Genomic DNA, 14,329 nt, shown 5'->3' with positions numbered 1-14,329 from the left:
AAACTATATGGGGATAGGGTGGGAGGGAGGTCCAAGAGGATGTATGACTATGGCTGATTCACTTGTGTTAGCAGAAACTAACACAATGTTATAAGGCAATAATAAATTCCAATAAAAAACTTAAAAGCACACTATATCAATACTATTTCTTTTCAAAGTTTTTCTTTTCCTCTTGTATTCAGATTCAGAATCAGAGGAAACTGTGCAGGTAAAAAATGCCAAAAAGCGACCAGAAAAATCACCACTGTCTTCTAAACCTGCCAAAACCCGACAGCAGGATCCTGTTACGTACATTTCAGAAACAGGTAAGGGAGCTAAGTCTATTTGTTTTAGAGGGAAGTGCACTGTCTTATGTTCTTGAGCTTGTCTTGGTATCTGCGTGTATCTCCTTCGCTTTGAACTGAACTTCAGTTGCCTTTTTCTCTGTGTAGAATTGTACTTACCAGGGGAAGGCTGTAATTATCTTTGGCGTTTCCTGTGAGTTGAGGGCCAATAACAGGGTAGTTGTTTCTTGGAATTTTTTTTTAAAGGGCTCCATATCAAAGCATATATATTGATACTATGTCTTGAATCATACATTAAACTATTATTGGATTGTTTAAGAACTTTTTCTTTTTTTTTACCTTTTAAGGTCGCAGCAATCCTAAGTATATAATGACTGCAATTTTGTGCCTTCTAATCTGTAATCTTGTGACTTGAATTCCTCATATTCTGTGGTGACCCTAAAGATTTAATAGTGACTTTAAAAATATGCTTGTTTTTGTGTTTATATTTATTTGATCTGTTTTGAGTGGTCCAAAAACAAGACGTTTATAAATGTACACTAATCTTAAGATGTCATAGAATAAATAATTGTCATAGTATATAAAATAATTGCAGTATTCTCAGGAATCGGGTGGAGAGGGAGGTGGGAGGGGGGATCGGGATGGGGAATACATGTAACTCCATGGCTGATCCATGTCAATGTATGACAAAACCCACTGCAAATGTTGTGAAGTAATCAGCCTCCAACTAATAAAAATAAATGAAAAAAAAAAACACTGCAGTATTCTTTTATAGTGAGAGACCCTGAATTACATTGTCATCTTGGGGAAAAAAAAATTAGGATGGATTTGTTATAAAGTCATTTTGATTTGAGCATTGTTAACTCCTAGAGGAGACTCTTCAAATTCACAGAGCCTGTTGAATCAGTTCCTGATAAAAATGCTTGCAGGCCATGAGAGCATCTGGTACACCTCATTGGCTTGTTCATCTTGAGGTAAACCTCTGGCAGCATTATTTTTAGCACTCAGCTACTTGTGTTGCCAGTGAAGTGAATACACCTGGTTTGAAGAGATAGGGTAAAAGCCACATAATTATTTTGGGACAGCATATTACAGCTTACATTCAACAGGCTTTTATTGATTGTCTTTTCCATCCTGGTTACTCGGTGCTGGGGATATAAAGATAGGACTAAAGACTCCTAAGTACTGTAGGAATTGCCTGAGGCTGCAGTATGCACTAGTTAGGGAGACAGCTTAATGGAGAGGGTAGGATTTGGTCTAATCCTTGAAGGATGAGCAAGTGATGGAGGGAAAGAATATGTCTGGTTGTTGTTTAATCTCAGTTGTGTCTGACTTTTGCAACCCAGTGGACTGTAGCCTGTCATGCTCCTCTGTCCATGGGATTTCCCAGGTAAGAATACTGGAGTGGATTGTCATTCTCTTCTCCAGGGGAGTCTTCCTGACCCAGGGGTCAAACCCATGTCTCCTGCATTGGCAGGCAGATTCCTCACCCCTGAGCCACGAGGCAAGCCCGTCTGGCCAATAGGATGGGATTATTTAAGGCACAGCATGCAGCACAAGGCTTGGCATGTGCGTAGGACCCCAAGGAGATTGCTTGCCCACATGATGAGCAATATGAGTGGCATATGAGGCCAGTTTAGGGGAGACCTTGAAAACTAGAATTTAGTTTAACGCAGCAGGGAAAATGGAAAAATAATATTTGGGGAGGCTGAGACTCTTACGGTAATCTCTGAGTGAAGTAATAAGTATTTTAAAAAGGTAGCAATAGTAAGGGACTGATTTATAAACATTTGAGAGATGAGTTATAGATTAGGTTTTTGGATTACCTGTGGTTCAGCCATGCGGTCTATGATTTACTATTAGGATAATTAGAAAGTTGATGTTATTATCCTGCTTATGTTTAATTTTTTTTTATTTCCTAGCATCAGCTTTATTGAGATAGAATTCACATACCCTACAATTCACCTTTCATGTTTTAGTGTTACTGGAATTTTATTACATGTTTGAGCTGGTACTTGAGAGCGTGAAGGTACCCATGATAGATAAATTGGTCAGTAAGTAGGGAATGAAACAGGAAAGATGTCCTTGTGTTACAGAAAGAGGCTGAAAAAAGCCCTGCCTGGGGGGATACATCCTTGGTTCCCATCTAACTCTAAAGGGCTAAAGGTCAGTGACTCTGCCTCCCTTTCAGTAAAGCAGAAACTCTCATTGAATAGGACAGTTGGGACAGCCTAACAGGGTGATGCGCATGAAAGGGCCAGACCCAGTGCCTGAAACATAAATAGCCAGATGTCAAAAGGGAAAAATAAAAACAAAAGAAGCCCACAGATGAGCTTTGCAGGCTCTCTGAAACATTTGCATATTTGATAAAGTTGTTCAAATACCAAAGGGAAAATCGTAAGTGGCATGAGCATATTTTCTATGACATTTTTTGTAAGCTGAGATGTTTCTTCATTATGGTTTGTGGCAGGTTGACTTTTGAACCTGTTTTGTTGCTAAATATCTGCTCAGGCACGTTGTGCAAATGCAGTCTTCCATTAAAGGGCCCCCTCAACATCTGGCCACCTTTGTCAAGTTTTAAATATGTGGGAAGGATACTAAAACCAGTAAGGTGATAGGTTTATTATGTAACTGAAGGTGGTGTGATCAGGCTTTCCAGTGACACCCTGAAAACGTCAAAGTTAGTGGGCAGACAGCGATGGCCTTCAACCCGGGGATCAAGGCTATCCTTATCTTGTGATTTTTAGGTACACAGAAAGGTCAGACAATTTAAGCTCTGGTCTCAGATTTTCTTTAACATGGGACTGTTTATTTCAGACCAGGTATTTTTGAATGTTATTTTCTGAGGAGATAACTGACATCTTATCTGAAAATTTTATGACCATTAGACAGTTTTTATGTCATTCTGCCAAGGGTATGTGCGTGTGAAAGTGAACGTTGTCTCCTGGTTTTTTCAGAGAATCTTGGGGTACAACGTATCCATCTAATATGATGCTATTATATAGTTTTCTGCTTTTTCTTAGAGTTGAGATATAGGAAAGAAGCTAACTTTTTTTTTGTCTGTTTTATCTTCTCATACCTTTTTATACCTTCGAATGATAGGTGAATAGGGGAAAGATAAGCCCTTTTCCTCCCCTTCATAAAAGAGAATGAGACTGTTAAAAAGAAGTCTGCAATAAAATTAGCATAATGAGATCAGAAATGAAGTGAGTTTGTGAAACAGAAAAGTGCAGCTTGAAATAAACTTGAAATTTCTTGACCACAAAGTAATCTTTTTATTCATTTTTAAAGCTAAATCTATAATTTTTCAATGATGATTATGAATAAATATTCATATTAGAAATATAAATGTTTATCATAAATTTAAATAAAATATGTGTGGTAATAATAGTTTACAAATAAAAATTCTAACTTAAAATTGCTTTTTTTATTTTATTCTTTTTGGAGTTTGGAGCTTGTGAAGAAGAATTATGTGACTCAGTTTTAATAACCTATTAATTCCTAAAGAAATGATTTTGCTTTACTATTCCATATTTTATCTTTTATAAGTCAACTTTTTTTTTTTCTTACAGTGTAGCATGTATAGTGATTAAGAGCATGAACTCTTGAGTTAAACCTCCTACTGCCTGGGTTAAACCTTCATTTACCTTCCCTATGTCCTAATTTCCTTGTTTGTAAAATGAGGGTATTACTAGTGCCAGCATCAGAGGCTTTTGTGCCTGATCAAATGAGATAATGCTTGACAAGCACTTAAAGTCGGGTCTGGTACATATGAAATGTTTAGTAAGTATTAACTGTTATTCTCATATTTTGACTTGTTTACCTACATCTGCCTTTAAAGATTATGCTAAAGACATTTGCTTTTGCTTAGGTATTTAGGGCTCCTTTTGATTATGTAACTGTGCTTTAGAAATTTAGAAATTGTATTTGACTCACTTATGTTAGAGATGCTCTTCAACCAATATAGAAGCCACTACGTGTGGCTGTGGGGCAGCTGAAATGTGATTAGCCCAAATGGGAAAGTTAGTATGTGTGAAGTATGGATTTCAAAGACTTTAAAAAAAGATAAATTATCTTATTAATAATTTTTTAGCATCTATTACATGTTGAAATCATCTGAATATTTTTGGATAGATGAAATATGTTATTAATTTCATCTGTTCCTTGCTACTTTTTATTTATTCTTTCTACTTTTTAAAATGTGGGTCACATTTTATTTCTGTTGCATAGTGCTTTATAAACAAGGAGAAATATATTTAGGAAATAACATTACTTTAGAAAATAACCTACTTAACCTACTTCAGGTGCTTTTGTTTGTACTATTATATGAGTCTTTAGGCTATATTATTATACAGGTCTTTAGGCTTATCATTTAACTCCATGACATACTTTTCATCATCACTTTGTTTGACTAAACTTATCTTCTATTACTCACTGATTTTTAAAGTACTTTAACTACATTAGTTTCCCAGATTACAGGAAAGGGAAAAAATTCTTTATATTATACATATCTTCATAGCAACTGTTGACTGTAGTGGGATGTTTTTGAAGGTTGGTAAAAATCCAAAGTACTGGGTAAATATATTTACTTTTAGCTGTTTAATGAAGTGAGAGACCTTGAGTTTTGTTTGGCAAAAGGTGACCTTTTATTATGCAGTTTCATCAGGAGCTGTGGGTGTTTGTTTGAAAATAGTAAGAGTTTTCCCTGTCTTGAGAATTGTTTATGACTGGTAATTTAAAAAAAAATAAATTTTTTTATTGAAGTACAGTTGATTTGCAATGTTGTATTAGTTATAGGTGTACTGCAAAGTGAATCAGTTATGCATATGCATATATCTACACTTTTCTAGATTCTTCTGCCATATAGGTTATTACAGAGTATTGAGTAGAGTTCCTTGTGCTATACAATAGGCCCTTATTTGTTATCTATTTTATATATAGCAGTATGTATGTGTCAGTGCCAATCTTCCAGTTTATTCCCCCTTCCTTAGTGACCATAAGTTTGTTTTCTCTATCTGTAACTCTTTCTGTTTTGTAAATAAGTTCTTTTTTTTTTTTTTTTAGGTTCCACATATATGCAATATCATGGTATTTGTTTTTCTCTGTCTGACATGCTTCATTCAGTATGACAGTTTCTAGGTCTACCCATGTTGCTGCAAGTGGCATTATTTCATTCTTCTTCCTGACCGAGTAATATTCCATTGTATATATGTACCACACATTCTTTATCTACTCCTCTGCTGGTGGACGTTTAGGTGCTTCTACGTCTCGGCTTTTGTAAATAGTACTACAGTAAATATTGAGGTGCTTGTCCCTGTTGGAATTAAGACTTTCTCTGGGTATATGCCCAGGAGTGGGATTGCTGAATCCTATAGTAGTTCTATACTTAGTTTTTTTGTATCACTTTACGTTCCTAGGTCCCTTTTCTCTACCCTCTCTCCAGCGTTTATTATTTGTAGACTTACTGTTAACGGCCATTCTGACCTGTGTGAGGTGATATCTTGTTATATTGTAGGTTTGATTTGTATTTCTCTAATAATTAGTGATGTTGAACATGTTTTCATATAATTTTTAGCCATTTAGTCTTTTTTGGAAAAATGTCTATTTAGATCTGCTCTTTTTTTTTTAATTGGGTTTGGGTTTGTTTTTTTTTTTTTTTTTTTTTTAATATTGAGCTGCATGAACTGTTTGTATATTTTGGAGATTTAATCCTTTGTTGGTTTCTTTGTTTGCAAATATTTTCTCCCATTCTGTGGGTTGTTATGATGGTAATTTTTAGTGAGCACATAATTCCAGAGCAGAGTGCTCTTAATGTTATAATTATTTGGGGGACATTAAGTGGGAAGAAATTGGGAATGTGGTGTTCTCCAGGTTTACCAGGAAGTATCCGTGACCTGGGGAAGTAGCAGTAGGGAATATTACTGGAGATGTATGTGCTAATTTTTAATGACCAATAGCTTTGTGTACTGGATAAATGGAAATGGATTTTACGTAGGATTGAGACCTTCTCTTAGACTTTTCGGGGAAACCCAGCATGACTGAGACAGAATTTCTTTGAATTGAGAGGAAACTTAAGAATTATATTTCTTTCATTATATTTGTTCAAAGACTAATATTGATTTGTACACTAAGACTATAAAACTAAGTTTAGGTTTTGGAGGATGAGTATTTACATTAATATTATTTAAAAATATCTAAGTAACACATTCTCACTGAAAAAGAATTAATTCAGATAAAAAATATTCCATTCCTTCATCCATCCCTTTTGCCTTACATAGCTATATAAATTTAAACTATATAATATAAAAGAAAGGAAGTGAAGTCACTCAGTTGTGTCTGACTCTTTGCGACCCTATGGACCATAGCCCCCCATGTTCCTCTGTGGGATTTTCCAGGAAAGAATACGGGAGTGGGTTGCCATTTCCTTCTTGAGGGGATCTTTCCCACCCAGGGATTGAACAAAGGTCTCCCTCATTGCAGGCAGACTCTTTACTATCTGAGCACCAGTGGGCAGATAAAAAAAATATATATATATATATATATATATGTGTGTGTGTATATATATATATAATGTACATATATACACACGTATTTATTTGAGAGCAGCATCTTGTAACATTTCTAGCTTGGTTTTTCATAACTTAATGTCTTCCTTCCTTCCTCCTTTCTTATCGCCTTTTCTCTCCTCCTTCCCTCCCCACCTGCCCCAGCCTCTCTTTCTTTCAATGCAGAATGATCCGTATCTCATTCTTTTAAACTTCTGCATATAATTTAATAGTATGCATTTAATTTTTCTCATACTCTTATTTTGGATATTGGATTATTATATGAATATCCTTGTTCATGCTTTGTTGTAATAGAATATATTTAACTATCAATAAGTGGGCAGTTCATGATGAAGAATATGATCACTTAAGAGAGAGTGGTAGGACTTCCTTGGTGGTCCAGGGGCTAAAACTCTGTGCTCCTAATGCAGGAGGCCTGGGTTCGATCCCTGGTCTGGATTTAGATCCACATGCTCAGACCTAGTGCAGCCAAATCAATAAAATTTAAAAAAAAAAATAGTGTTTCTTGAGATTCAGTGGTATTCATTTTTAAGAATGTAATTCATCCACCTATATTATGAAGAATAGAATGGGGCTTCTACTCTTTGATTCTCAGGTCCAGAAAAGGAACTTTACTTTTATTCTTATTAGATTTTTTTCTGAAGCTCTTGACGTTTATCTTGATTCCAGGCTTTTGTATCTTGGATTCCATCCAGGCTTTTGTATTCTGATTCTGTCATCTATTTTTAAAATTTTAAATTTGCATACTTTTATTGTACAATATTAAATTCTTTGGACTCCTCTGGTGGTCCAGTGGCTAAGACTCCACACTCACAATGCAGGGGCCGGGGGTTTGATTCCTGAGCTGTGAACTAGATCCCACATGTTGCAACTAAGAGTTCGCATGCTGCACCTAAAGATCCCATATATCCTAGGACCTGGTGCAGCCAAATAAATATTTTAAAAATATTAAATTCTCACTGATTTATTTATTTAACAAATGTGATGGTTCACCATATATGCCCAACAGTATACTGGACAATCTATGAAATAGATAAGAGAAAGTCCTATTTTTAAGGGCTTATAAACTATCAGGTTATCTTTTTTAAATACTAAAAATTGTAATATAAGGAAACAGTTAACAGTGATAGAAATATCTTCCAAGGATACTTGGGCATGAGAGAAATCGCTTTTATTTTGGAGGTTCAGGAAGCATTTCCTGGAGGAGAGATTCAATTTGTAAACTTTCATAGATTTACTTGAACTAGATTACTCCTACCTAGTATTGTATTATACCTTGTATTTTCTTAATTACAGTATCATCTGTATGGGAATCTCTTACTCTACTTGAAATCCCTGTGTCCACAGTGAAAGGCAGGGGGAGTTTGACCATAATAGTGTTAACATATGTTTTGTGTCATATGGTATTGTAAATTTTTCTCAAAGCAGTTTTTTATAAACTTCATGAACAGAATAACATTATTATATGGCTTGTATTTCCTGTCTGTCTCATTGATCTTTAAAACTACCTTATGTTTAGGGCTGACTTACCTTAGGAAAACTTACTTTCAAAGAATCAACTTTCAAACCATTGCACAAACCTTCACTGTGGATGAATTCTGTAGTTCTTTGGATGTCCCCATCCACTTTTTTTTTTTTAATATCATCTAATTTCATATCTTCCAATTTGATGAACCTGTCTATGTACATTTTTCTGGATCATTAGTAAAATGCAGGAGATGCAGAAGATATTTCTGGATCATTAGTAAAATGCAGGAGATGCGGAAGATACAGGTTCGATCCCTGGCTCAAGAAGATCCCCTGGAGTAGGAAATGGCAACCGTCTCTAGTAATCTTACCTGGAGAATTCCATGGATAGAGGAGCCTGGCGGGCTGTAGTCCATGGGCCCCAAAGAGTTGGACATTACTGAGTGACTGAGCGTACACACACACACACGCACGCACGCACGCACACACGCACACGCGTGCACACACACAGAAACCTTTTTCAAAATGGACATGATCCAGCACCCTGGATACAGCTTTTCAGTTTCTCTTGAATAGCTGTTCAATTACTTATGAATTTCAGAAACCACTGTTACTTACCTTGTATTTCTCCATCTTGCCATAAATCAGTACTTCTTAATCAAGGGTGATTTTGCCTCCCAGGGGAACTTCGGTGTATCTGGAGTGCTATTTTTGGTCATCACATCTGGTAGATCCTGTAGCATCCAGTTGGTAGAGGCCAGAGATGTTATTAAACATCCTACAATGCTCAAACCCCCTACAACAAAGAATTATTTGGCTCAAAATGTCAATAATGCAGAGGTTAAAAACCCTGCCATGGCCTATCAGAAGACAATTTTGATAGATTCTTTGTTGAAATCCAGACATCCCTGTTTCTGGTATTCTCATCTACTAGTCCTATAACTCAAGGAATAAATGATGGCGTAGGCCAGTGTAGTTTAATGTCAGTGAATCCTCTGCTTCTATTAAATACTTTTTTGTTTTAGTTTTTTATTGAAGTATGGTTGATCTGCAGTGTTGTGTTAATTTCTGCTGTGCAGCATAGTAATTCAGTTACACGTATACGTACACTCTTTCTCATATTTTCCCCATCACAGCATATCGATTATAGTTCCCTGTGCTGTACCGTCGGGCCTTGTTCTTCATCCATTCTGTGTATCGCAGTTTGCACCCGCTCACCTCTCACTCCCGCTGGAGCCCTTCTCTTCCTCTGTCCCCTTTGGCAACCGCAGGCGTGTTCTCTGTAAGTCTGTTTCTCTCCTGTAGATAAGTTCATTTGTGTCACATTTTAGATTCTACGTGTAGGTTGTATCGTGCAGTGTCTGTCTTTTTCTTTCTGACTTCACTTGGCATGGTGATCTGTGGTTGCGGCCACGTGGCCGCAGACGGCGTTGTTTTATTCTTTTTCAGGGCCGAGCAGTGTCCGTCGCACACGTGCACCACATCTCCTTTATCCATGCCTCTGGCTGTTGTGCACAGAGCTGCCTTGAGCATTGGGCGGGGACGGGGGTGTGCACGTATCTTTTTGAATTATAATTTCGTCTGGATATGTGCCCAGGAGTGAGATTGCTGGGTCATGTGGTAGTTCTGGCGCTTTAGTTTTTTGAGTAACCTCAGTACTGTTTTCCATGTTGGCTGCACCAGCTCACATTCCTACCACAGTGCACAAGCATCCCCTTTTCTCCATCCCCTCTCCAGGATTTGTTACTTGTGGCCTTTTTGTGACGGCCGTTCTGATTGCTGTGAGGTGGTACCTCATTGTAGTTTTGATTTGCAGTTTTGTAGTAATTCGCAGTGTTGAGCGTCTTTTCACGTGCCTGTTGTTTTAGTTGCCAAGTTGTGTCTGGCTCTTTTGTGACCCCATGGACTGTAGCCTGCCAGGCTCCTCTGTCCATGGGATTTCCCAGGCAAGAATGCTATGGTGGGCTGCCATTTGCTTCTCCAGGGGATCTTCCCAATCCAGGAATTGAACCTGCATCTCCTGCGTCTGCAGGTGGATCCTTTACCACTGAGCCACCAGGAAAGCCCGCATGTGCCTGTTGACCATCTGTAAACACTGTTTTTGACCTGTTCTTGGTATTAATGCATAGAATTGTCACCAAACCTTTCTGGTTCTATTGTAGTTGGGGATTTGCCTTTCTCATTTTGAAATTAGGACTCTACTTCTCTTTAATCTTTAGAGACTTCTTCCATTTTATGTCATGATTCAAAGGTCACTGATACCCTTCAGCAATTTTTATTCACAGATTTATTTTGACTAAAGCATCATTATAAGAGTTAGATGCTTTCTTAAAATTTTTTTGCCTACTTTGCCCTTCATTCGTCTTTCAATATTTGACCTAAAAGAATTTAGTGGCATATGGAGAGGGAGAATTTAAAAGGTCATACTGAATAGTGAAGCACCAGAGTATCTGGAATGGTTATTTGTCAGAAGCATCTCTGAAGATGAACAGACTGTTGTTTGTTACAGTGACATGTATTTTGTTGTCAGGCACTTGTGAAACTATGAGCGACACAGGATCGTATTCCAAAATGCTAAGTAGGATTATGCTGTGAAAATGTCAGTAAGTACTAGTAAAACAATGTACAGGTGATTTATGCTTAGTTGTTACACCGAAACCACAGTTGTCACGTTCTCTCACGTGCAGGGACTGGGAATGAGAGTGGAAGTGGGGAATTGCATTGCTGAACCCCTCCCGCAGTGCTTCTGGTCAGTCAGGTTTCCTTCTGTAACTGGTTTCATGCCTTAGAAGCTCTGGAAAGTGTGCCTGTGGCCAGTTGTCCAAGGCTTCCCTCCCCTAACTCCAAACCTCCTCTTTCTTTTCCTGAGAGATGCAGAGGAGAGGGAGGAAGGGGCGAGTAAGCAGCAGAGTATTCCACATTCTTCTCCTGGGTTGCGCTTTCTTCGTAACTGAAACCAGCTGTGACTTTCCATGGACGGTTACTCCCGCTGTGGTGGGGACTCTGGTAGATAACATCACAGCCCGAGCCAGTGCTTTTATCTCTTAATGGTAAATATCATTGCTTACCTACCTCGCTATATACCTCATGGATTACTAAATATTTTTATTCTTAAAATATAACTGACTCCATTTGATTGTAAGAGGATTTATTAGTAAAGAATCATGATATCTTTAATTTCTGGATTAAAGATGGTCAGTCTCAGTTTTATTTCATTGTACTGAAAGCTATCTGATTCACCAGAGAATATCTGATTCTCACACTCCATAAGTTTTGCAGAGGTGGTATGTGTAATTTCTCTTTTATCCACTTAATTGACAGATATTTATTGAAGATTTGAAATATGCATGAACCTTTCTCTTTGTCTATAACCAAAATTACAGTTGGGAGTTTTGACTCATGGAGGTATTAAAAAAGAACTTAGTAGAAAAAGGCTCTAAAGACTCAGAGTCCCTTTTTAGCTTTTGACTTGTTGCAAAATAAATTATTTTAAATCTCTGTAACCAGATTCTCTAGCATGGTCTCCATTAATTTGGTTTCTGTGTGTTTCACACTGAAGGAAAAAAATCAGAATCCCAAACTCTGAGCAGTAGGAACATCAGAATTAGATTTTTTTAGAGAGCTGCGCATTATTTTCTTGCTCTTTCATTTTTTACCCTTTTAAATAAATGAATGTATCTAACTCAGAGTGGCAAAGCAATCTTCTTTTCCAGGCAGTTCCTCTGCTGTGTGTTGGATAATGCTAGTTTATGTGGTGACTGTTACCATGTTTGAGGTTTGTTGTATATAAATAAAAATAAATGGTGTTTTTTTATAAGGAGTCAAATATCCTGGGGGGAGATTCTGAGTGTTCAATTGCCAAATTTTCAAGTAGGTCACAGAAATTTGACATAGATTTATTTATCACTACTTTATTACAAGTTTCTGGGAAGAAGAGAACACAATTTTGCCTTTGGCTTCTGACAAGGCAGAACAAATTTAGGTTCATTAGAAAACAAGGATAAATGTTAAAAAAGGAAAACAACCATAGCTTTATTTGGCATGTTTCATCCCTATACACTGTGTAGACTTGTAAAATACTTATTTTACGTGAGGTTGGCCATAACACCTGTCAAATGATGGTCTTTGTCAAGCAGCTAGTTGCATTGTTCTAATCCCTGGCCTTTTTTGCCTTCTAGAACTTCATAATACTTTGATATGGCTTTTGAAATATCTAGGAGGAGCCTGGTGGGCTGATGTCCGTGGGGTCGCACAGAATTGGACATGACTGAAGCGACTTAGCATGCATGCGTGTGCATTGGAGAAGGAAATGCAACCCACTCCAGGGTTCTTGCCTGGAGAATCCCAGGGACGGGGGAGCCTGGCGGGCGGCTGTCTGTGGGGTCGCACAGAGTCGGACACGACTGACGCGACTTGGCAGCAGCTAAGAGTTTTAGGGGCTTCCCAGGTGGCGCTGGTGGTAAAGAATCCACCTGCCAGTGAGGAGACAGAAGAGGTGCAAGTTCGATCCCTGCATTGGGAAGATCCCCTGGAACAGGAAATGGCACTCCACTTCAGTGCTCTTGCCTGGAAAACCCCACGGGCGGAGGAGCCTGGTGGGCTGCGGTCCGTGGGTCGCAAGGAGCCGGACACGGCTGAGCGCGTGAGCACGAAGGGGTGTTAAGACGGCTCGCTCAGAAGTCCCACGCAGAGCAGGGACGCTGCTTTGTTCAGGGCTTCTGGTGTTATCAAGGCCAGTGACAGGATGCTCGCAGACACGCCTGTGACTTGCTCAGTATTCACCTGATGAAATCCTCTCTAAGAAGCACAGGATCATGAATTTACGTTTTGGTGTTTAGTTCTCCCCGCATAACTATAAAGACTGTGGAGAAGTGCACAAATCACAAGGCACTAAATAAGTATTAAATCAAGCATTAATTTTTTTTTTCTTCTTGCATAACTGTATTTCATTAGAATTGCTCCTGCTTTCCAGGGGCCTGAAGAACCATTTTTTTCTGTGTGTGTGGTTAGTAGAGAAAAAGGAACTTTGATACAATTTCTTCTTAGTATAATGAAAACATACTTGATATTTCATGCAGAATATTTATTTTTTCTTGAAAATTACATTTTACTCAGTATTTATGAAAATATTTATAAAATTATGTTTGTGTTTAGGTATAAAATGTTTTTAATTTTAAATCCATGTATTCTAAGCCAAAATTTCAGAGAAGGACTCTATTACCCTCCACCATTGTAAAGAGATCTCTAGTAGAGAAGGCTGTGAAAAGAAACTCTATTTTAGGAATGATGTTTAAGACTAACTTAAAAGAACAAAGTGATACATTTTTGGTTTTGCATGAATCTTTTATATGATTGGCTTCCCCGGTGCATCAGACGTAAAAAAATTTGCCTGCAATCCAGGAGACCCGAGTGTGATCCCTGCGTTGGGAAGATCCCCTGGAGAAGGGAATGCTATTTTTACCTAGATAATTACACGGACAGAAGAGCCTGGCATGCAAACTACAGTCCATGGGGTCGCAGACTGAGCAGCTAACACTTTCTCTTTCATTATGTGATTAGATCACAGTTTATATAGTCCTTCCAGTTTTAAATACTTTTTGTTGCTTACATTTTTATGTTCTCAATAGTGTGATGAATATATTTGTATATAAATATTTGTCAGCACCTCTGATTATCTCTAAGAATTACTGTGCTAAATGTGATGAACTTCTTTGCCAAATTGCTTTCTAGAAAAGCTGTGCTAGTTTACACTTTGACAGTTAGTGTTTATATTAGTACATACTTACCACATTCTCACCAGTACTGAGTATGAAAGCTACAAAATCTATGTGACCATCCACAGATTCTCAGAATTATAGAACAAAAATCTGAAGAGTTTGTCTGGTCCAGCATTTTGCAGAGGAGGATAGTGAGTCTCAGATAGTTAATTAAAATGAGTTGAGGTCAGGTTAGAATTTTACTTTTCTGGATTTCTGGCTCAGTATTGTTTTTACCAGAGAATACCACTTTATT

The 14,329-nt window shown here is 37.7% G+C and overlaps 1 protein-coding gene across 1 annotated transcript in view; it reads left to right on the top strand.

Moving 5' to 3' along the window:
• RFC1 (replication factor C subunit 1) overlaps positions 1-14,329 on the top strand; it is a 69,206-nt gene that overhangs the window by 21,045 nt on the left and 33,832 nt on the right. Inside the window, exon 4 of the mRNA XM_065907060.1 lies at positions 183-305. Coding sequence (XP_065763132.1) covers positions 183-305 — 123 coding nt within the window. The remainder of the gene's footprint in view (positions 1-182; positions 306-14,329) is intronic.

The sequence above is a fragment of the Muntiacus reevesi genome, chromosome 16 (assembly GCF_963930625.1).
Source record: "Muntiacus reevesi chromosome 16, mMunRee1.1, whole genome shotgun sequence".
Lineage (NCBI taxonomy): Eukaryota > Metazoa > Chordata > Mammalia > Artiodactyla > Cervidae > Muntiacus > Muntiacus reevesi.
This window is presented reverse-complemented; position numbering and strand designations above follow the sequence as displayed.